The 23966-nt window shown below is 39.7% G+C and overlaps 4 protein-coding genes across 11 annotated transcripts in view; 1 reads left to right on the forward strand and 3 right to left on the reverse strand.

Moving 5' to 3' along the window:
• Nucleotides 1-120: 120 nt before the first annotated feature.
• Nucleotides 121-10246, reverse strand: LOC124065959 (tensin-4-like). Of its 3 annotated transcripts, none has more exons than XM_046401964.1 (13): nt 9032-10246; nt 7570-7840; nt 6121-6460; nt 5498-5826; nt 5311-5406; nt 4993-5124; nt 3855-3947; nt 3154-3231; nt 2940-3002; nt 1760-1931; nt 1563-1631; nt 1203-1232; nt 121-980 (listed from the first exon to the last, which is right to left on the reverse strand). In XM_046401964.1, exons 2-13 carry the CDS (start codon nt 7820-7822, stop codon nt 848-850), a joined length of 1788 nt encoding a protein of 595 aa, XP_046257920.1. In that variant the 5' UTR covers nt 7823-7840; nt 9032-10246; the 3' UTR covers nt 121-847. The 3 variants fall into 3 exon arrangements, with proteins under 3 accessions (XP_046257920.1, XP_046257911.1, XP_046257928.1); XM_046401955.1 differs by having other exon boundaries at nt 7570-7843; XM_046401972.1 differs by lacking the exon at nt 3154-3231 and having other exon boundaries at nt 7570-7843.
• Nucleotides 10247-10374: 128 nt separating this feature from the next.
• On the reverse strand, nt 10375-13200 carry ccr7 (chemokine (C-C motif) receptor 7). The gene is made up of 3 exons (XM_046402018.1): nt 13120-13200; nt 12034-12083; nt 10375-11723 (listed from the first exon to the last, which is right to left on the reverse strand). Exons 1-3 carry the CDS (start codon nt 13133-13135, stop codon nt 10659-10661), a joined length of 1131 nt encoding a protein of 376 aa, XP_046257974.1. The 5' UTR covers nt 13136-13200; the 3' UTR covers nt 10375-10658.
• A 1119-nt stretch (nt 13201-14319) lies between these two features.
• Nucleotides 14320-22422, reverse strand: LOC124066050 (SWI/SNF-related matrix-associated actin-dependent regulator of chromatin subfamily E member 1-like). 6 transcript variants are annotated; one of them, XM_046402134.1, is made up of 11 exons: nt 22284-22422; nt 21499-21549; nt 21144-21187; nt 20706-20804; nt 19834-19914; nt 19370-19501; nt 18974-19145; nt 16563-16735; nt 16330-16431; nt 15656-15917; nt 14320-15558 (listed from the first exon to the last, which is right to left on the reverse strand). In XM_046402134.1, the coding sequence occupies exons 2-11, from the start codon at nt 21503-21505 to the stop codon at nt 15353-15355; spliced, it is 1278 nt and encodes a 425-aa protein (XP_046258090.1). In that variant the 5' UTR covers nt 21506-21549; nt 22284-22422; the 3' UTR covers nt 14320-15352. The 6 variants fall into 6 exon arrangements, with proteins under 6 accessions (XP_046258090.1, XP_046258097.1, XP_046258074.1 ...); XM_046402141.1 differs by having other exon boundaries at nt 15656-15902; nt 20700-20804; XM_046402118.1 differs by having other exon boundaries at nt 20700-20804.
• A 30-nt stretch (nt 22423-22452) lies between these two features.
• The window catches only part of LOC124066001 (DNA-binding protein Ikaros-like), a 31709-nt gene continuing 30195 nt past the window's right edge, over nt 22453-23966 (forward strand). Inside the window, exons 1-2 of the mRNA XM_046402040.1 lie at nt 22453-22581; nt 23190-23282. The gene's annotated coding sequence lies outside the window, so the exon portion shown is untranslated. The remainder of the gene's footprint in view (nt 22582-23189; nt 23283-23966) is intronic.

Raw genomic sequence — 23966 nt, forward strand, 5'->3', positions numbered from 1 at the left:
ATTTAGGCTTTGAAGAGCTCTTTCTTTTTTCTCTCTGTTTCTTGCACTTTACCACAGACTGTTTCTCTCTCTCTCTTTCTCTCTCAGACATAAACATTTGTAAGTGTGCACACACACAAGTTCGACAGTTCGACATGTTTATTTTTCACCATAACAATTTCAAAAAAAAAAATACATGAACATACAGAGAAGCTATTGTTTACTGTGCAGCATAATAAATACATTCTGAGCTATACAACTAAGGTATCTGCTAAGTGTCTGCTTTGAAATGAAAGGACATGTCAGTTTTTCTTTGAATGTAATAAGAGAACCTTCAGAATTTCTCATCACAATATATTATAAGTATCCACTAATGCAGATCTCAATTTACATTAGAATCATTCTGCATTTAAAGCATCAAACAAATAAACTCCTTTAACTTGTCCTACCTTGTATGTAAGGTATTGGTTTCTAACATTGTAGACAAAAGCATGCTAAACTAATTCTTTTGGGAGCTTCATGTATTAGGTATTACAGCAATATTGTTGACTGGTCAGATAATATTTAACGGGAGCATTCCATTTCATACATGTGCCACATGCAACAGTTACATCTGTCTTTTCAATATGGCTTTCGTCATCTGACCAAGGGACAAGCCAGGGTAGTCCTAAGCACTTCTAATTCAGATTTTACTTGTATTGATATGCAACAGATACGGTAACTTGTCCAGTTTAACACCAGCAGTAGCGACACGTGCAATGACCACCATATTGGACGGGTTACTTTAGCAAAGTACAGTATAATACAGATAGTGTAGGTAAGACCTAAACACCTCTGCATATATCATGTTGTCTCAGTCCTTGTGTGTCTATGGCTTCGCTATGGCAGCCTGAATAACCTCAATGACTTTGTTGCAAGGCTGGAGGGGGTCATATTCTGCAAAGACGTGGCATACATTCTCCACACCAGCATCTATTCCTTTTGCCACAAAGCCAAACATCCTGTTGGGAAAAGAAACAATTTATTTGAAGTACAAGTACAAAATTACAAGGAAAAAAAACACAAGAAAAAGTGTTCTTTAAATAGAAGTATAGAAGATATGAATCAGAGGTGAGCCTGAAACCTGGGAGTGTTTACAATGTCCTCGCAGGAGAAATCCTAGAATTTACAGTTAAATACAAAACGTCGTTCCAATATTGTAAGCAGTTAATGTTCAAAATTACCTTGCAGCAAAACTCGAACCTTTCACCCACCTGTCAGAATAAAAAAGAAAAATCATGAATTGTTATCAGGATATTCTGACATCCTAGCAGAAATAACACTGGCGTAATGAGTAACATCAATGACTTCTGTGATGTGCCGGTATACTATTGTGCACGATGGTTTGCTGCCAAAGCTTATGAGGGCAACACAGCTGTGTTTTTTATGTGGTGAATTAAAAAAAAAATCTATGGCATCATCAAAGACCCAAGGAGTACTAATAATGAAGCTACCAGTCGAGAATGTAACCATAGTGAATGTCACATCATTTTCCATTCTCAAAATTATTTCATCACTTTCACAATATGCTGACATGTACTCACAGTCGATCATCTGGATCTTCACCAATGTGGCTAAGCAGGTGAGCAGGGTAATGGCGCCTGAAGAAAAGCCTGAGAAGAAATTATTGTAGCTGTTGATCAGTTTTTCCGAAATGTTTGCACACAAACCACCAAGATTTTGTTATGTTCTCTAAGTAAAATCTCAGCAGCAGGCTGTCAGGATGTGTTTTCTTTCTTACTTCCTGTTGATATCTGTCAGTGTAACACCCTTCAGAGACACCTTCAGGTTAACTATGGTTGGTGTGAAGGAACCTGGGGCCTTCTGAAGTGTGGACGACACTGCCTTCTGAACCGCACAAGGGCCTGTCAGCATCTCAGTGGGTACAGCATTCAGGTAGATGAAATTGCAAGCTATGGAAAACACAAACACACACATATATATGTATATAAGCTGTCAATGTATATATAATGCAAAATATATAGAAATTAGACAGACGTAAAAATAAAGACGTACATATATTTTATTTCAATTGAATATAGGTATAGGTTTAGCACCTTGAAAAATATTTCTTATTTGTTTGGTTTTTTGTTGATTTGCTAATTACACAGTCAGCAGCTCAGTTGGCAAGGGTGGAAGACAAGTACATTTACTCAAGCACTGTACTTAAACACAACTCCTGGAGTATTTTTAGGTTATGATACTTTTTAATTCAATTTCACCACATCCAAATATAAAAAAATGTACTTTTAACTCCGTTTCACTAAATTGACAGTTATAGTCACTAGTAGATTACATTAAAAATATAGAATCAGAATGTAAATTATTACCTTCACCTCGACCTGTCAGAACAAATAATACCGCATGACAATCCAGTAATAAAGTATAAAAGAAGTCATTTGTTACCAGTACACGTAACGCTATGTACTCCTACATGAATGCAGGTACTCAACAGAACTCTGGTACTGGCAAGCCTGAGTGAAACACAGTCTTCAATAATTAACTTTAGTAGTTACACCTGGGTGTTCCTGTCCCAGCATAGCAAGACAAGGTGAAGACTGTGTTTGGAAGGAAACCTACACAGTGTATTTTCTCAGCATATTGGCTTCAAAATAATATTGCGTAAATTTGCTTTTTTTTTTCACGATAAAATAAAGCTTTTTCTTGACTTTCTGAAAAGTTTGAGAGGTGTTCTCAACATGTAAAACTACCCTTCAGCATAAACCAATTAGCCTAGGTAGTCTTAGTTACATTAGTTAACATTAGGTTAGCTAATGTAACTAAGGAAAGTGTTGGGACAATCTACTGTTAGCATTTACAGTAAGTGCTTGTAAATATAGCATATACACATTGTATTAGCATGCTTATGTAAAAACAAAAAACAAATTGTGTTTATATGCTTTATTGTTGTTGAAACTCACCTGTTTTACTCTTGTCTTCTGATGCTGGTTTGTCATTTGTCTTCTCTTCTGTTGCACCCAGATCTGTGTAAGCATGAGAATGAGGATGAGAATTTCATTCTTCTATGGTTCTCACACACACACACACACACACACACACACACACACACACACACACACACACACACACACACACACACACAGGTAAAGCCTTTCTCTTGCAATAACGGATTACCTTGGGAGAGAAGCAGTAATTTGCAGGGTAAAGCATAAGCAGAAATACAGTGCTGGTAGACCAGGGCAGAGAGGCTACCTGTGAAGATAACACAAAATCATATCAAATCATTTGTTTAAGCTCAAGTATGACTGTTAAATTCATTGTCTTATTCTGGACCACAAAAGGTTAGGGAGAGTGAAAGGGATATTTTATGATTATTAATGCAGTACAGTGTTTTCTGTCCACTGATTTTTTTAGAAGTGGAATGTTGATGGTGATTGCTTTTAAAACATATCTTAATCCAGTGGCCTATTGTAGGATCATTTCCAGTCTAAAAAAAAAAAAGTCTGATATTTTTGTGATGATACTAAAGACTTCAGTGAAATTGAAATCATTTTAGTTCATTATACTGTTTTGCTATGTGGGGATTTTCAGAACCACCACCTCTACAATAATTCCAGAATTCCGTGGAAGTAATCACAGTTTCATCATATCATTACACCCACAAGCTCTGATCTAAAGAGGAGACCCACAATAAACCCTGATAATGACTCTGCGGTTGTGAGAAAGCACGCTATGAATTCATATCTTTTGAATAAAGATTCACCCACTACTTCCTTTCTACATTACAGACATGACATAAATCATCAGCATGAGTTTAGAAGGAAACTGGTGATTAATTCTCTATGTGAAGCAATGTATTACTGACTTTAACTCACCAAAGTACGGCTCCTGAGAAGCACCTTTGATGCGTACACCTTTGGCCGATGACTCAATAAGGAAGTGTCTGACAAGCTCTGCATTGTTCTCTTCTGTTTTGATGACATCACAAAAAACAAGATATATATGATTTATGATGAATGATGGTGAATATATGATACTGGTATGAAAACATGGCAAAGACACACTGTCAGCTATTTCATATGGCTGATCAGTTTTTTTGATTTATTGGTTGATTGATTTTTTTTTTTTTTTTTTTTTTTTTGCTGCCCCAGATGGTGCCCAGCTCCTATGGGCTTACAAGACAATAGAGATGTACAAAAACCAAGATGATCACACTGCAAACAAATCCATGCAAAAGGTCTGATTTCAGAAAATTCAGTCTGTGAAGGATACATAGCGCTCTGTCTTAGCTGCCACACACTTGCTATGCATCTCAGAGTCTCACCAACAATAACTCACCATCTAGAGATGTGGTTGAAGTTTGCAACGAACTGTGCACCGTTCGTTTTATCCTCCTACTGTGGCCCGCTAAAATGTATACGCTGATCAAGGTGATTACACACTAATTACCACAGGAATCATTACTATTATTATGAAAATGAGACTCCATTTCTGCCCATAAAACCTACACATTGGACTTTTTAAAATGCCAACTTAACATATTACCTTCAGACAACCAAAATAAGTCAGGATTTTTTTTTCACTGAACTAGTTGGATATTGACAACTACTGTCAACAACAGCATCATATTGCAACAGCCTGCACATTGTCTGAGAGACAGTGGGCACTACTCACATGTCTTTCATATCGTGCATTCCTGAAAAAAAGTTGAAAAAATACCAATCTGCAATTCAAGTAAGCCTCAAAGTTGTTTTGTGAGTGAGGTCCATTTTTTCCTCTTTGATTGCTTACTGTGCCATAAACAGCTGGTTTTCTTCTGTGTTTACACAACGTATACTGTGGGTGGAAAAAATGACAGCACTGTCTCCTGCCTCACCACAGATAGCCGGACATACCCATTCACATCAGCAGAGTTAGGTAAGTGATTGTCTTTGCCTTTCAGACAAATGAGGACAGCAGCACTGTGCTACACTATGTTCACATTGTTTGTCTGTGATTGTGGCAGTTGTTTACCTGGGTAGGCAGTGGGAGTGATGCTGGCGGAAGTATGGTCCACTTTCATGGCCAGACCAAAACTGCCTCTGTAGGAGGTGCTGTCTCTCACCACAAATGTTCCTGCTTCCTTGTCCTTTACAAGAGCCTCAGCTAGAATGAATTAAACATCACAGAGAAAGCTGAGAGACACTTCTAAATGTATGTTTATTACTTTGTCTTTGCTGGTGAAAAATCTGACAACCCTTAAGGGAAAACCTGGAAACCCGGATCCTGCTGGATGAAATACCTTCAGAGCAAAGCTCTCAGGTCTTTGGAATAATGTTTTAAGATTCTCACCTTCTGCTCTGCTGATATGTGGACGGAACCAAAACTTTGAAGTGTCCATGACAAATTTCATCGTGGGCTGACTGCCACTGAAACGGGCTTGGAAACCTAAATAACAATCAAAATATGTCAGTTGGGTCATAAATTTTAAATGTGGTAACTAGTTGCTAAATAAACTGCTATGACACGGGCGACTCACTCTGAGGAGAAAATGGCTTTGAGTTGGACACAGGGATGGTCTGTATCAAGTCAGTTTCTGGTCCAGGAGGCTGGATGAGGAGATCCGGCTGTGGTGCCCCATTGACTAGCAGTATAGGAATATCGGTCAAAGACCCAGACAGCGAAACAGGACTGCTCTGTGCTCTTTTGTTGGGAAACTCTTGTAGGTGTCCTTGCTTTGCCAACAAAGGGCTCTGCTTGTTATCAAATGGCCTTGTTCCGGACCCATCACTGAAGGGGCCAGACCCAGGCGTGTGAGTAAGGATGGACTCCGGCGAGTCAGCATCTTCACTGGCCAGGGACAGGTTGCTATACAGGGATGAAGAGGATATATTGCTAATGTTCAGATCAATACTCTATATTACTTAATTTATACCAATTAGCAAACATTAACTTCACAAAAAATAGAAATTTCTCCCAAAATTTGATCTGTAACAATCGAATGACATAGAAAAGATCTGGGTATGTGTTTCAATTTTTCAGTTTGAGATTTTTAATATGAAAGATATTTCAAGTTGCTGCATGTAAAAGATGCATATTTTAGACTGTTATAATGGTGATGGTGATGGTAATGGTAATATTGCCTTAACTGTGAGCAAATACCTGCCGAGAATGTAGCTGGTGTCTGAACATGTTGATGTGGAGAGGAGTGACGCTGCACTGTTTCTGTTGGAGTGTGACAACCTCAGGGATCCTGGAGAGCAAAAGGCTGAGTCATGCTTTGGTGAGATATTTCGCCGGGGTACACTTCCACATGGCAGTGGAGGCAAGGAGGATGAGGGTGAGCTGGAGAAAACCAGTGCACCATGGGGACTGCAGCTGAGACTGCTACGTGTAGGGATGGATATACTGGGTGATATAGATCGGACCACAGTGGAGGAGGAAGAACATCCTCTAGGAACCAACATGCAGTGGGAGACATCTTCATCTGAGCAGCAGTCATCTGAGGACAAAGAGGGAAGTGTCACCATAAATCCTGACAGAGGATTGTGAAATGTTATGAAAGAAACATTCAGTGGAAAAACCCTGCGTGTTTCATGACTTCTCTGGCTTTGTGCTTTGGTTTTCAAAATGGGCTTGGCCTTCATATGTAAACACACAATTGTGGAAACTCACCTGATAAAAGACATTCAAATTTCTCGTGCAGGTACCTGCTTGAACAGCGCAGACCATTCCTTCCAAACTAAATACTTTGACGTGTGCATTTCTGCTGTTGCTGTGATACTTAATCACCCAAAGGAGTCCCAACTTGTTGCATATTTTTGGATCATGGTGTTGATGGGCAATGAGTGAGTTTATGCCTTCGGGAGTGCTCTGCAATCTGTGGTCAGCATGTGAGCCAGACAGTGGCTACTGCAACCAAAGTTACATAATAATGACTAATGTTTATATGGAAAAAGAAAATCTGTCTGTGACTGCAGGTAGGCGCTGTGGTGTGTGTTGTTACAAAGGGAAATACTGCAACAATAGGAAAAGAGTACTCATCGATTAATTTTCTGTTTTACCATGATGAAATGAGTCTTTGTATCATCCTATCTCTCGCAACTGTTGATCAGTTTCTTTAAAACTTGAATGTCTTCACAGCACACGGCGGTTTCACAAACGCACGGCCCAACAGCTTTCAGAAATGTTGAGCAGGAAATCCATTTATATATTTTGTTGACTCTTGTGCACCCTTTCTGATCAAAACAGGCAGTAAAGACACCAATGTGCCACCCTCCTGTGTGCAGGCTCGGTGAGATTCTCTGTGTCTGTAGTCTAACGTGCAGGGTGTGGTACTAGACTGGGCAGTAATCCCAGAACAGCTGAAGTGGTGCAACTACCCCATGATTAAAAACAATAAAAGTATCTCAAAAAGGGAGGGTAGGTTTTTCAAAGCCTCAGGCTACTATTTGTTTCATAAGGGTGAGTATGGTTTTACTGTGCTCTGTGTCACACCTCTATAGAATGGAAGCTGCCCTTGTTGACCTTGTTGATGTGTTCAAGTAAGAAAGAGCTGTAATAGAGCTTACTAAAGCTTGAATGCAAAGTGTTTTTATGGTCGTACTGTACCTGTTGGAGGGCTGATGCATGTGGGACTTTTCTTGACCTGAATGGGTTCAAAAGTTGGATCCAGTTCCAGGATGAGCTGGTTGAGATTATCCAGGGAAATGTCAAGATCAGGATCACCATTGTTACTGTTAGGTTCCGTGAGACTGGGACTTTGGTTGACTGTCTCCTGTACCTTGTCCAGGCGGATAGATTGACCCACTCTTAGAACATGACTGGGTATCATGTGGGACATGCCTTTAGCTGTAGGCATCATGTTAAGAGAGCTCACAGTCTACTGGGAAAGAAAAAGACACAGTGGAGAGAGATCACTTACACTGTCTTGGCTTGCTTTTGTCCCCTCTGTTTTTCCCACATACTCATAGAAACTAGAGTATTAAGTTGCTGCTTTTATGCACTGATGCACTTCAGAAACACCCACTGTTTCTCAAGTTTTTCATTCTTAAAAACAGCTTGTCAGATTTGCATAAGAAGAGTTCTTCAACAGGTTTTATAGTTAGGGGTTTTTCAAAGCAGACACACCATGTTAGATGTGTTTTACATTTGGTTAGTTCATCATTGTAAATCTATGAAAGGGTATAGCATGTGGTTACAAATGTCACTGGTTTGATTCCAATCTTTGTTGCATGTCAACCCCACGCCCATTTCCTGTCTGCCTCTGTCACTATAAAATAAAATAAACAACACAAAGCTTAAATAAAACTATTTGATGCTGGCATACTGACATTCATTGACCTTAAACAATGAATGACTTGACTTATTGTTGTGGCTACTGGTTGATAAAGAAAATAAACAGCATGTGTCCTAGTGTGCATTAGTCATTATATGTTGTCAGAGTCTTCCCACATTTCTCAATGCATGAATAAATTCACTGATATCAACATGAATAGCTTTTCAGGAAGGGCGTGTCATATGGGGGATGATCAGCTCATGCTGTGTCTACCTCTGTACTTCAGATGAGGCGTGGTGTTCAATGAGTCACCCAGGTGACTAGTGGTCACCATGACAACACATGTGTTTTCCTAAAACAGCCAAACTTCGAGGAATGAATATAGTATTTTAGAGCACAATCTATGGGCATCTGCTTCTGTTTTTGGAAAGCTCAAACCGTTGTGGACATGTTTGACACAGCCTCACCTTGGTTGGTAACATAGTGTGCCACTGAACATGATGGCATGTGAGTTCTAACGCTAAGTTAGGAGTTATTCAGCAGAAGATGAGAGCATATATATGGAGCATCAGAATTTGCTTTAACATCGCTTTTTATGTTGCTACAAAGACTGCTATAATAACAAAACACAAGACTATATTCGAACAGAACAGGGTGCAGTCCAATAGAAATTAAGTGCTGCTCATATAAATTGTTCAAAGCTGATGATACATTGACTGATCATGTATAATTGTATTGCAATCAATGTCTTGTCTGTTAGTGATGTTAAGATAAGGTAAAGAAATGTGAGCTTACCTTATTTGCTTCTGGTCAGGATTCTACTGCTGCAGTGATGTTTTACTCTCAGACTGTTCACTGTTTAACTTTGACATTTGGTGTGTTGCATGCTTTTATTAATGAAATCCCAACCCTTTTCCCTGTGAGCCTATCAGCAGTGAGGATCACTAATCCCTGCGGCTCCAACTGATGATGTCATCTTAGCAGTGTAAAGTTTGTGGCTGAAATCAGAGTGCACAGAGTTATGACTAAACTGTCCTAAACAAAATGCATCAATGCACAAAATGCACAAAATGTGAAGGCATCCTTTTTTTCCTGTTGAGCAAGCTTGAACTTAAGTTTTTAACCTACCTCACATTGTTTCAGAATCTTTTTTTCTCTGGTTTCTGTCAGCATACAGCACAGAGGCAGTTCTCCCTCAAAGAATAACAAATAATATCAAATAATACCCATCACCTCAAAGCAGCTAATGGTTTTCTCAACTCAGGGCAAGTCAGCTTCTGAATGACTAAAAGCTTTCTACAGTAAAATCTTAACAAAAATGACAAAGACCTTAGAGATTATTTACCATCAACCTGGCTGGTTGCCAAGTCTGTCTGCCTGTTTGAACTTTGTCAGACATATTAGTCGGTAATTGTTGCTTTCTGTTAGGACATATGGAAATCAGACTGTATCATTGATGCAGTTGGCTAAAACCTAGACGTCTGTCTCCCTGTGTTTCACCATTGTAATGCACTGTATTCTGCCTTAGAGAGGCAGGTCAAACCGAAATCAGAAATACATATAGTGCTATTTATCCATCTAGATTTTTTTGGTGCAAGTTGCTAGATTTGAGATATATCAGCTGTAGAGATGTCTCCCTTGTCCCTGTCTTGTCTAAAAATACCAAAAATACATCTGAAAAATTCAGCACCAGTGTCTCTTTTCAAAAAATCATGATGTAGTTACTCAAGATAATCCTTGATCTTACTGTGAGCACTTTCATTCATTTGTATTATATTTGAGGTACGCTGTATTTTTAAGTCTTGTTAGCACCTGTATTGTATTGTATTTCTAAATACAGTAACTTCTACTTTAAGTAAAGAGACCAACTCTATCACAGCTTCTGCAAAATTTTTCTGCAAAAAAAAATTTCTAACTAAAAATTTATCACAACTGTGTAATTCCCCTAGTACTATTCCCCTAGTATTCCCTATAGTATTCCCCTAGTTACTTGGGATCATTTTTTTCAAAACTAAGATTTAATATAAAGTTCTTCACATTACATATAAGAATTACTTAATTTTGCTTTTAACTACAAGCTTTTTCTGTAAGTGTCATGTGTTTATATGTTTGCAATCCATATTAATTCTTTTCATACAGATTTTTTAATCTTCTTTAATCATCTTAAAATATTGCAAAAAATCTTACATTACAGAAAAGAAAATTTCTTGAAATAGTCTAGACTGTAAGCAACGCGGAAAATAACCAAAGCCTAGTTTGACCTGGAACACTGACGAGACAAACACCAGAAAACATGGAAGAAAAAAAAACCCTAACGTTCATTTACATCACTTCTACTATATACATGTAAAATATGTTTTTTGTTTGACAGCAGATTGTGTGGTGTGCAGGTGTGTAGGCTGTTGTCCATACTGATACAGCTTTAAGGAGAGAATGTGGTGGTGGTCTCAGTGTCGGTAGCCCCCGAGCTCCTCCTTCTGCCACAGGTATACCTGAAGAACCTCTCCTGGCTCATGCAACCCCAGTCCTTGAGTAGCTTCAAGAGGTCATGACGAAACTTCACTCCAATAAAGGCATAAACGAAAGGATTCAGGCAGCACCTCAGAAAAGCCACACACTGCGTCACATCACTGGCATAAAGAAGATTGTTTTCATAATTGCAATCATCAGTTCCTCCTTTTGCTGTGACAATTGTGGTCCAAAATAGGACTAGGTTATAAGGCATTTGGCTGACAAGGAAGACAGTGACCACAGCGAGAATCACCTTGATGGCTTTATTCCGTTCAAAGTTACGAGTCTGGCAAAGGGTCTGGACAATGCTGCTGTAACAGACGGTCATGACCATGAGCGGAAGGGCAAAGGCCAAAGCAATCTGGCTTGCCTGGATGGCGACGCGGAGCTGGTCAGCATTGCTGGCGTAAGGGGTGCAGGTGTCATTTCTGACAGTGGTATATTTCATTTCTGGTATGGAGAAGATCAGTGCCATGAGCCAGATGACACCCGACGACACCTTGCTGACAAACATTGCTTGGGAACGGTGGCGGTGAGCAGAGACGGCCTTGGCGATTGCAAAGTAGCGGTCCACGCTGATGGAGGAGAGAAGGAACATGCTGCTGTAGAAGCTGACCTTGTAGACAGTGTGCATGGCTTTGCACAGCTCCAGGCCCAGAATCCATTTTGTCATTGAGTTGGCTGCCCAAAAGGGGAGTGACAGAGCAAAGAGCAAGTCGGCAAAGGACAGGTTGAGCAGGTACACATCTGTCATGGTCTTGAGCCGCTTGAAGTAGAAGGAGGTGACGATGACCAGTAGGTTTCCTGCCAGTCCCAGGACGCAGATGATGGAGTAGAAAGTAGGGATGAACCAACGGCGGAACTGGCGGTTGGATTCTTTCACACAAAGCACGGGAAAGTCACCGTAATCCACAATGTTCTCATAATCTGGGTAGCTCATGGTGGTTGCATTCACTTGAGGCTGAGACAAGCAAGACTGTAATCAAAAACAGATTAAATGATCAAATAAAAGTAAGTAACGAGTCAAATAAAGCAAGCACCTATCACACGCAAAAATGAAGCTACCTGCTTTTCTCTGCCACCTGACACAAACTGTTTTTGGTACACCTTTACCAGCAACTTCCTTAGAGGAAATGGTGCTTGTGAGGGGAAGGTCGTGGTTAGTTAAGTGCTGTTTTCACCTCACCTAAGTGGATACCAAATTCTGCAGACATTTGCTTACATCTTGTTAACTTTCATGTGTGCAGATGTATAATGAGAGGTGTTGTACTTGGTTGTTTTCTTACCTTTAAAGTCATTAACCATACCAGCACAGCTGGCAGAAGCTTTTGGAGGTCTGAAAAACGAATAGAGTGCACTTTTAGAAGACCAAGCACTATAAAAGTGTGACTGACAGCTACTTAATAAGCGGTGTCGGCACAGTGTAGAGAGCTTCTATGTGTAACATTAGAGAGTAATAGGGTGACCAGTTAGAGGGGTAATACGATATGATTTTGTACTGCACTCTCAATTTAAAGGACTCAAAAGACACAGATTTACAATAGAAGGTTCAAAACTGAAGCAGCAAAGACCCTAAATATCTCGTACATGCTTACGCCTTTCAAACTTCGCAACCTCAGTTTGTAACTGAGACACTTTATTTATTTGAAGACATTATTTAAGTTATTTTCTTCGACATTACAAAGCTCCTCCAGAGCCACAGTAGACATTTTACATTGAACAAAGTTCTGTAATGTTCTTAATAGCAGTAGGAGTAGGAGTCATTAGTCCTGACTGGACACTGATAAAAGCATTATTATAGGTTATTCTTATCTACTATTTGGCAAATGAAATAAGACAGAAATCTGTTTAAAAAAGTAGCGTTGCAAATAATTATTTAGCACAATTATAATATTAAACAAGTATTTCTATTTTAGTGGTGACAATAGTTGGCAGATTTGAACTACCTCAAAAATAATCTGGTCTAATAGATGACTACAGATCCAGTTCCAACTGATATACAGATACATGAACTTTACATCAACCTCAGAACAAACAGAAGTGTTGCCATGTTGTGTGCAGTGCGTGACTTTACTGCAGAGGCTAAAGCAATTATGACAATAACACCTTTTGCAGTCATTTGGAGAACATGGATGGCCATGATAAATGTAGTTGACTGAACAGGTTACATATTGTTATCACTCCCCAGATGGATTGATTTGATGCAAGTCCATACAATTACTTTTGTCAAATTTGCTGTCACTTTTAATTATTACTTGATGTTACATTTTCAAGCATGTTGTTTTCAGTGGCTTTTTACATGCATTCATTCATCATAGCTCTCATATAACATCCTTTAACCTATCTTTGTTATACTCTGATAAGGTACTCACCACTGACAGATGTCATGTCGACTGAGAGTAAAATGCCACTAAGCACTGATGATTTGAATGTCTGTGTTTGATGGTGGTTTCCCCACGTACTGAAATGAAACTGCCTTATAGTGTGTTTTTTTTCCCCCAGCCCTCAAGTGTCATGTGAGGAAACTCAGAAAACCACAGACTCCCAATTAAAACATGTACAAAAAACATTTTAAATTGTTTTGTTGTGTTACATTGCACTACCATGTACTGTTTTTTAAAACATGTAGATTAGATGGCATATATACCTATCAGGACATGACATGGCCATTAAAGATAAATATGGACAGACCACTGTGAAAGGAAAAGTATTGTTTAAGGAAAAGAAACATGCATGTGTTATTTGTGGATTTTGTTGGATTTGATATGTTAACATGTTGTTTATAAGATTAGCCATGTTCTCGTGTTTCTATGAAAAGGGGCAGGGACAAGCTTTGTGTTCACGACACCATGATAGCTCAAAGATAGAGACTGCAGATACTTATCTGACAGCAACACGCAGTTATTCATTTGTGTTTCTTTTTCAGTTATTGCACGTTCAGTATCACAGAGGCAAAGTCTAATGGTACTGGAAAGCAGATGAGGCCTGCTGAACTCCCCTTCTGCCCACTAATTCACAAGATCTGTACTATGCCTCTGCACACCTGTATCTTTGTGGTTGTGGGTTTTTGCTTTCACTTGAGGCAACGCTAACCACATGCTACAAAACATGGCAGGTTGCAGTGCAGGGGACATCTTTCACAATTTAACTAAAGCACTACCAAATCTGATCACTGAACCATTACAATAGATAGAGGCTGAACCTATATATTTAAAATTATTAAAGAAAAACATCACACATAAAAGCTTAAATCACCTGTCAGGTCATTCCTTTAGGTAGCAATACTGGATTTTAAAAGTACACAAGTTGACATAAAAGGAATAATACTAGTTCTGTATTCAAAACAGGAAATCGGAACAATTCCTTTTCATCTTGCCCACTTCCCTTACCTGTTCTGTGCAAAGGACGAATATGCTGTATGCACGCACACTATATGCAACAATGAATGATGTGAGCCTCTGCATAACACACAGAGCGTACGTGCTTTTGATCATTTATTCAGCATGACTGCTTATAGTGATGTAATGTTATCAAAGAATGTTTTGCAGTATCCTGTGTATCAAAACAACTTGTTCAGGGTAGAAAAGTTTATTGGTATAAATATGCAAAAGGAAATTCATTTCAAGACTGCATGTTTATGACTGTTCTTCAAGCCGTTTTACAACATGAAAATCCATGTTTAAGCAAACCTCATTACACTGTGTACACAATTATGGTACATTTAAAAGTTTTCTGTTGAAAATTGCAATACTTACAACACAGAAATGTTCTAAGCATACTGCTTTTGATTTGATTGACAGCTAGCAAACTTGAGAACACTGGTAGTTTAGCATTGTACAGCATTGACGATCATGTGATATTCTTCGAGATGGACTGGGCCAGGCCCAGGACAACCAATACACAAGTATAGTAAAAAAGCTTATAATAAATAACAAAAATAACTACTACTAATGACTACAAACTCCTGAGACAATACTGTCACTGTAATACTGATACAGAGAGTAAACAAATATTCTCCTGCCAAGGAGATGGTCACCCAGCTCCACTCTTCACAAGTATGCCAAATTGTTTTTAAAAAATTGCAACATGCAAAACTAACAATAAAAGCAACAATGACACTACAATACAAAGGACAACGTTAAATTTAACACTGACAATGTTTGTTTCATGTAGCCAGTCTTAATAAGCGATGATCTGGGAACTGCCAGACATAGTGCTAGAGATATGTATCAGTATGTGCTGAGGAGGGCCTGCATGGGTTCTTCCAAATGGCAATGAGGCCTGTGAAGAAAATATAGTGCTTTAACATAGGCTTTTGTGGCACAATTAGCAGCCACTGATTTTAGATAGGACCATTACTTCATTACTTGGCTTCAAGTGCTTTACATTTTTCATTTAGTTGTATTCAGCGCATGTCTGTGAGCTCAGGTTTTCAAACTCAACAAAAACATCCTTGCCTGAGGCTTATTAAAAACTGAGCCCATCTGAACACTCCTCATATGCTTTGACAAACTGAGATGATACTGTGCAATATATGTTATCAGAGGATGATAAGAGGCCAACAGATGTAATGACAGCCTTGCAGTTCACAGACAAATGTTGGATTCAGTGGGCTGCTCTTGCTTTGCTGGGCCCCTCTGATGGCTCATTTGTCGGGGCATCTTCTGTTTGAGCAGAGGTGGTCTCTGAGCCCGTGTTACTGTCACTGGTTCCCTCCTCCATGGCTCCCTCTGGGACGCAATCTTTGTCCACTGAAACCCCCTCCTCACTGCCTGGATGAGCCTCAAGCTCTTCTGAGGCCTTTGGCTTCCCTGAGTCAAAGAAACAAAAACCGTGACATGTTCGAAAACATGAAATCCTGTGCTGGAAGACCAAATAAAGACACAAATAAAGGCCAGTGTGGCTCACCTGCTGTCTCTGTGGTGTTGGATTCTGTGTCTTCACCTTCCTTGTTGCTACTCTCACTGAGAGAATTTTGCTGGGACTTGTTGCCATGTGTTGCACAAATGTGTTTTTCTTCTTCTGCTAAGACACAAGTGGGAGCCTCTCTTGCACCTCTGTCCCCTGCATCCTTCTCTCGTTCTGCCATCCGTTTGCGGGCTGCCTCTTCTGCTGCAGCAATCTCTGCAGAAATCTTCTCCATGTCCACTTCCACCTTCATACAGCACAACTTAAAAGTAAAGTATTGGGCGGTTTAATGTAGAAAGGAAAAACAGTTCCTGTACATTCTCATTAGAGTCACTTTAATGTCACTGAATGAGCACGTAGCTGTGTTCTTGACTACAATGTTTCAGTACATGTCCAATCTTGAAAATGCTACTTCTGAGGCTGTAGGAAGCTCTAAAAGGGTAAATGGCTCCACCTGTTGCGAACAGCAGAAAGTGCATTCAACTGAGCAACAAATTGTAAACAGCAGGGACTATATATGCCAGAACATGTGGACGGAGTTAGCAACAGCTGGTGGCTGGAAGGCAGACATAAACTGGCACATAACCACAGCCGCACAATGTACAGTTAAACATGCAAAAAGAAGTCTGCATGCGAGTCAGCGATGACTACGCTCAATGTAAAAAATATCGTACCCTTTTGAGCTCATTTGTGAAAGACTCTGTGGCTTCTATGAATTTTCTTTTCTTGTCCTGGTGGCGGTCTTCAATCTGAAGTAACTCTGCCTCTAACTTTCTCTGTGACACAAGAGACATATATAGGCACAACAGCTATAATGTTACTAAAGTAAAAAAAACAAACAAACAAACAAAAAAAAACCTGTAATGCCATCGTTGTGTGAAGGTAATGGAACAGAACATGGTCATACCTGGTGTACCATTAAAGACTGGACCTGGCGTTTGAGGACCTGCATGCGAGCGGTGGTAACAACTGACCGGACATCTGGGACTACACTCTCACTGAGGATCTCGCTGATCAGACGGTGGTTGCGTTGGAAACGAGATGCAGCTGAGTGTTTTATAGAAAACCCGTCGTCATAATCTGAAGACATGAAAAACATCTGAGCTGATAGGATCGTTTCAGGAAATATATTTTTAGACACCTGTCAGAGGCAAAGAGGCTTCGGCAAACTACGGCACAAATGATACAAAACAAAATGATGCAAATACTGCTGTATCAAAACCATATAAACATAAGGAGGATATTCCTCAATATTTATACAGAGTTGGAGTTAAGTATAGGCCATTACGTCAAAATACATCCTTACGCAAAGCAGAGCCATTATTGTTAGCTGAATGGGACAAGCGGTTAATTATAACCCGCTGTATGCGGACAGATGTAGTGTGCAATTTTCATTCGTCATCAAATGTTCTTCTTTGTCTTAAATGTATACTCCTTTTCCATTTAAATACAGGATAATGGGGCAGAAAGGTAAAATCCAAATACAGATAATCTACAGTGCCTTAAGACAATAATCATCCCTAGTTACGTTTTCCACTCTATAGAATTAAGTCCAGATGGAAACAAACAGGATTTTTTATTTTGGTTGGCAAATGCATTCCAAATAAAATTCAGAATGACTTTTAAAAGCTTCTTTGACAGTGATTACAATGTTTGATCTGCTTGAATCTGAGAGCCATCATTTTGGTGCATTTTTATTCCTCGGTTGTCTCGAATTTCACTGGGGCTTTGTTTGAATGTATGGACAGAACAGCTTCTGTAAACAGTCATCCCTTGTGCCTGAACAGATTTTCCATAGAATTTAAGGCTCAATCCAGGACAGCACTGTATGCACAACATGTATTTTTTTCACAACAATGTTTTGACAAAAATCCAACCTTTGTAAATAACGGAACTGTAAGGATCTGCAAATGACAGAGGTGATTCACATATGGTGTGTTGGTGTGGATAAGGATGTATCAAATGTAAGATATTCCAATGGGTCTACAAGATTGTTTCTAATGATTGGAAAAAAATAATTGATTTCAGTTAATTTGGACACTTAAAGAAGTGACTAAAAATTGAGCAAATTAATAAATCTTATACGTAAAATAAATAAATAACCAATTAAAGAACATTTTACAAGATAAATGTATATAGCTTGATTCACAAATACTCATAGTTACTGTTTTAAACACAAACTGTGTGATTTGTCTCTCAGTCTCCATATTTATTTACTGACTGTTTCCCTTTTGTATTTCCATTTACCTACACTGTTTAATGTCATCATATACACAGCACTCCATTTTGGCTTTGTTGTGGCACAGCTTCGCTAAACCTTTGTGTGATGCAACGAAAGCTCAAAGTGGATATCACCTTGTGGCTGCTGTGCACCAGTGTCTGCACCCTTGAAACTTTCCAGAGAGCAGAAATGAATCTCATCTGCCATGCCGAAAGTTTCAAAGGTTCTCACATAGGTTGTCTGACACCGTAACAGGAAACCGTCAATGGAGATAACACATTTTGAAGGTAGTATGTGAGAATGAGTTTTACTGTGGAAAATAATCACTATACAACTCCCTCAAAAATATATTCAAAAAGAGAGAAAGACAGATCCATCCTTTGCTTTTGACTTAATGTATCTAGCAGGCACTTTGTCTCTGTGAGCTGTTTTGATGCATTTAAGAACGTAACAGGAGAAACAGGCATATGGCAGCAGCTTAAAGTCACATTTCTGAAAGACTTTATTACTAAAGTACAGTCTTTTGAGTATGTAGTCACCCAGAGAGCTAAATCTTTTTTAATCATTCACGTACGTGCAGTCTGTTGAGAACAAAACCCACTGGGACACCAGCTCTGATATTTTTATGGTCTGGGGGGTTTCTAAATAGCAATCGGTTTTATCTGTAGTGTTCCTGTACTTCATTATCTTCCACTGTAACCCAGCCAGACCCCAGACAAGCATCATTTCCTTGAGGTGGGTGTAACTCAAACGTCTTCTTCTGGCTTGTGTGTCTAACGCGCGTGTGTGTGCGTCAGTCTTTAAAACAACAGAGGAAAGAATGTAAATTTTGCAATTATGTCTAAACCAATGCCAAGAATACCTACAAAATGTAAACAATTGTGCAAAACAAAGACTAATTTCGTTCCATTTTGAAGCTTAAAGGCAGAAACGACATTTCAAAAAGGTAGCATTACCAAAAATGTGGATGGTTGTAGCAGTGTAGGAGGAGGGAAAAAGATAACAGTCTCTGGGTGTGTGGTCGTGCTACAGTAATTACAGCTCTGTCACAGTGCTCTAAACCTTGGGAGACAAAGCATTTAGCTGATTGGCCTTACCATCTGGATCCTCCGCCGGCTGAATACTCATGTAAGGCTCGCCCTTGTCCAGTCTGGACTGTCTCTGGCGGCTCTCCTCTTCCAGAGCTGCCTCAGCCCGGCTTTTTGCATTTACGTAGGCCAGGTAGGCTGGCGAATTGTGATAGGCCTTCATGCTCTCATTATACTCAATCTACGGTGGAAAAGATGACAGGAATGACAAGGAAACAGAGAAGGCAAGCAGACACAACATGTGGATCCTCGTTTCAATCAACTAAAGCAAGATAAGGAAAGATGTTTACTCAGGACTGTTAGGAAGGAAGGAATGATGACTGGAGGGACCCACAACTGTTGGAGACACATCTACTGGTCACCCATCAGAAAAACCCCATAAACACCCCTTATAAAACAACCAACCTTCTCTGCTTCGTAGTCATTCAAATAATCCTGTTTCTCCTCATCAGTGAGGTCCCTCCACATGCCACCGATTATCTTCCCAATTTCCCATAGCTTCAGATCAGGATTGGAGGCTTTTACTTGATCCCAAACCTGGTGATGAGAACCAGACATGGGTGTGGGGTTGGGTTGGGTTGGAGGGGCTATAAGTGGTTATCTCTTTGCAGAGAGGTCACAAACCAGAGGAGGCCGTGTGCTTTAAGCTCCATCTCCAAGTTGGTAAATCCCACTACGTGGTGTGGATAGTCCTAGCTAAGTCCTAGCTTAATTTGGTTTCGAACCTACCTTGATAAACAACTATTAGTGACTGAAGCAAAATGTATGTCTTACTTACTCTGAGCTGAAAGAATATCATAAAAGCATCCCTGTCTTCCAACAGAGCACATGATGATGCAAAAGGCAGTAATTAAATACGGTGCACTTACCTTACGACTATATCTCATATATGGCATCAATGGCTTATCAGGTGGCTTTGGTGGCTTTGGGATATTTATTCCAGAGGAATTCTGGTAAACAAAAAAGAGTCACCTTAAGGCACGGTTGCTGTTGAGTAATTAGGCAACCTTTTAAACAGTCTTGCTAAGCTAGGTTGAGTACAGCTTGGGAAACTACGTGCAGGTGTACAGTTATTTAATGTAATTTAATTTAGTATCACTTCAATTAATGGAATTTAATTAATGTCAGTTTGAGGCCATACACAAGTTAAGAACCTCACAGAGTACAATGGAATAGCCCTGACTGTGGCAAGAAAAATACAAAAATCTCACTTAAGCTGAGATTTTCACATAATGCCATTAACAGAGTCAGCCAACCACAGCTTGCATGCAGCGACTAAATTACTGCTCAGCAGCCAGAGCCATGCCGAGCTGCGAGTCTGTAATGCCATGGCAACACTGATGGCATGGGTTACTTAACATGGCTGTCGGAAATGCAGAATTCAAAAGGCAGGTGGTATCTGAATACACTGTGAATAATACTGTGATGGAGGCAGCAGGGGTAGGTTGGAATGACACACATTTCAGATTCAGTCTCAGTAATGGAATGAGTTATGTTATGCTTCTCACACTGACTATTCTGCAGCATCTGCTCATAAGAAAAAATAGATCTAAGGTCATTTGATCTGAATAAAGCAAAGGTTGATCTTGTGAAAAGCTCCAATGCTGCTGCTGCTTGCACAGGCTTCTGCATTTGTCTTGCTTTGACTAAGCCAAACTTCACAGATTTTAATTCCCTCATTTGGGTCTGCCTGACATTTTCAGTCACCTTGTTTATTCTATGTTAATATTCATACCGTTACCCGACTGTTGCTGCTTTGGCTCCCTCCCAGTCTGTAGTTGTTGTAGGCAAGGTGGCTGTATGGGTTGTACCCCACAAACCCGGTTGTGTTGGGCATTTGCTGATGGAAACAAATGAGACAGAAATACGAATGAGAAATGACGTAAAAGGAGGGGAGGGGTGCAAATAAATAATAAGCTGGGAAAATGCAAAATTAAGAAACTGGCATTCATGCTGGGGCAATAAGATAATTATCTTTCCAGAAGCAGTGATGTACAAGCACATCAGTCTGTGCTACAAACAATGGCTGCAGATTAAACAAAAAAGCTGGAGATATTTTGATAAAGCATAAACTACTCTAAAATTACCGTAAGTCTCCAAACAGCAGCATCATCTTAAATTAGGATACTCATATAACATAAGATGCTATACTAAACTACACTGAGTTGGGGATACTTACAGTAGTAGGGGCAGGGGGAGGGGGAGGGGCATAAGATGGTCTCTCTGTTGTGAGAGAAAAGGACCAAACACCAGCATCAGTCCAGCGAAGCAACTTTCAGTGTCCAATCTTCCAAGTTAGCCAACCCTAGCTGACAGTAATATTTACTAAAAATGCTTTCTTCACACATGATATAAACCATGAATGATAAACTAAACATTTATCAAAGGAATTACGTGTTAAAGATTAATGCACCTTTGATTTGGCAGTGTTAATGCTATATTACTAAACGTGGATTTATGGGAAAATATCTGAGCTTGCATTTTGATATCATCAAGAGCTTAATATCACAACTAACTAAAGCACAATCTCTTACTTGACATCTTTACAGCGAGGAGCAGGTATCAGTCTATTCCGGTCATTGGCTCTGCAATAAACACATTTAGAGTAGGATAGCATTTTGTATCGTATCGGTGAGATGAACTGTGTTGACAGGGTGGAAAACAAAGAGATGCCGATGATGCTCGTCAGACAGCAGGGCTGGCTAACGCCGGTTAGCATCAACGTTACCTACATATTAGCTTAATCTGAAAACCAACAGTCTATGTAACGTTCAAGGCATTTCATGTTACCAACAAGGAAATGTGTTCGTAACAACGTTAATTTGCTTAAATGCCAAATGAGTTATGATTATTTGCATAGGATAATAGATGAAATAGCACTGACTGCTTTTCACTGTTCATCTTACTGCTAGCGCTACATCTCTACGGGAGCTGTAACTTAGCTAACTTTAGCATGCTAACAGTAATTTGTCGTTTCTTCTTAGCTAGTTTAGCTTGGCGACAGCAGACGGCAGCAACAAATAGAGCTCTGATTACCGTGCAAGACTTAAACTGTAATTATACTGTTAGGTCGGTAGATATTGCATACTAGCCTTGGTCTTCTTAATTAACCTTAGATTGTCTACATTAAAAGCACGCTGACGTAGCTTGGTTACGAAGCTTAGCCACCTAAGCTAAATGAAAAGAAAAATGACATCTCTTGGATATTATTAGCATGCAACGTCAAGTCAAATCAGCATATGTAGAGATATACAAATTCCCATAGATTCTGAAGGTGACAAGGAAACATATATACTAACGTGGTGACCAGAAAACTCACCCTACAACCTTTAGTCCCAACCTCAGTATGTACGTTGTAGGTTTGACGGGAAAGGCTAACCACTTAGCTCAAAGAAACGGTCCCCTCAATAAACGAATGAAATGGGGTCCACTCGCAAGATTCCTGCAGAATCTTCCAGAACTGCACCCCCACCCTCTCCCTCATTACAGCTGTTCCTTGCCTCGATGCTGGTGCTCATCGCCCTCAACTGTCGCTGCTGCAGCGCTAACTTATTGATATGACAGCAGAAACATCTTTTTTCTCAAGAACAGTCCTTCCATTCAAAGAAAAGGAGAAGGTATCATAACAATACATAAAATTTCACATTTTACTTTTATGGTTACGATGTGCACATGCATCATCATATGACCTGTCAGAAGTATAATGTAGCCTGTTTTCTTCTGCGTTGTACTGAAGCAAAAAATCTGACCTGCATTTTTAGCCTGACAACAGAATAAATCTAAAGTGTGCCAAGTCAGTGCACATGCTTCAGAGCTTACATCTATAATATTAAAAAAAGGTAAAATTACTTATTATGTCACAGGCTACTAAGCTTTTGAGAAAATCAAGGTTGCCCTATTCACTGCTCCCATGTTTTGAGAACTGAAATACTTTGCATTCTTGTCCACATTGTTTGAGAGCCGCCCAGGTCAATAGTTGTAATAGTGTGTTCCCTAAAGATAACAGTCCTAAGCCTGTAGGATTTAGCCTACATCTCTGCCCATTCAACCTGAATAGTACTTGTTTTGGATTTGTTAATTGATTGTGTTCATTGTTGCGCTGTTACTTTCTGTTTACACTGCACACTTGAGAGCTTATTTGACTTCTGCTTGACCTGCCTCCTGTATAATATGCGTGCGCACTCATCTGCAGGTGTTGTGTTTCATCAATCTTTTAATTCATCAGGCAATGTATGGATGGAGTGGGGAGCAGATTCCACACAAGGTATGGCCAGGACCTTGTTTAGCACTGGACACCTTTGATGGAGTGCATCTGGAGGTAGGGTGGAGGTCACATGCCTCCTGTAAGCTACTGTGCAGGCTTAACAGAGACTCTCACACAGGGCCTCCCGGGCACAGCTGTGGGATTGTGGATGCCCAGGGGCAGAACAGGGCCTATGACATTTTGAATCAATCAGAGGGAAACCCATAAAGCTGTTCTTATAATGCAGATTTAGACCCAGTTCTTAAGCCTGTAGAGCTCTCCAAAATAGACTCAGGCAGTGGAACTAAGCAGACTTGAAAGTTTACTCTGGCGGTGGATGGTGGAGGTATTTTTAAAAGCTGCTGTAGTCAGATTATTATGATGTATCATTCCAGAGGTATTTCTTGTACAAATACATTGAGTACTATCAGTAACCTATGTTTCTAACCAGTTTTCAAAATAGCCTCAAGTAAATATACTAAATATACCACACAATTAAAACATTTATGTATTAAACTGACATTGATGTTGCAAATTACTTTGTCCTGCTGACTTGGGTAGGTCCATAAAGTCATAAAAGTTCATTGTAAATGTTTAATTTTCTGCCTTTGACTTGGTAACAATCTGACCATTCTACAATTTGACAAAAGAAATGGGTAAATTGATAAGTGCTGAAGTTTTCTCACACATGTCGATCATTGTAAATGTAGATGTGAGGTGCATCCTGGAACACAGCCCATCATGTAGTCATACACACGG

Source organism: Scatophagus argus, chromosome 2, assembly GCF_020382885.2.
Source record: "Scatophagus argus isolate fScaArg1 chromosome 2, fScaArg1.pri, whole genome shotgun sequence".
Lineage (NCBI taxonomy): Eukaryota > Metazoa > Chordata > Actinopteri > Scatophagidae > Scatophagus > Scatophagus argus.

Excerpts from the sequence above, each read along its gene's own strand:
- LOC124065959 (XM_046401964.1), bottom strand. The coding sequence starts at position 7,822 with ATGATGCCTACAGCTAAAGGCATGTCCCACATGATACCCAGTCATGTT. Across the intron at positions 3,948-4,992 it reads CACTCCCACTGCCTACCCAG|AAGAGAACAATGCAGAGCTT; the intron begins GTAAACAACTGC and ends TCATCAAAACAG. Across the intron at positions 3,003-3,153 it reads ATTACTGCTTCTCTCCCAAG|ATCTGGGTGCAACAGAAGAG; the intron begins GTAATCCGTTAT and ends ATGCTTACACAG.
- ccr7 (XM_046402018.1), bottom strand. Across the intron at positions 11,724-12,033 it reads TATGGTTAATGACTTTAAAG|TCTTGCTTGTCTCAGCCTCA; the intron begins GTAAGAAAACAA and ends TTTTGATTACAG.
- LOC124066050 (XM_046402118.1), bottom strand. Across the intron at positions 20,805-21,143 it reads CTCCCCCTGCCCCTACTACT|CAAATGCCCAACACAACCGG; the intron begins GTAAGTATCCCC and ends TGTTTCCATCAG. Across the intron at positions 16,432-16,562 it reads AGTCTTTAATGGTACACCAG|AGAAAGTTAGAGGCAGAGTT; the intron begins GTATGACCATGT and ends CTTGTGTCACAG.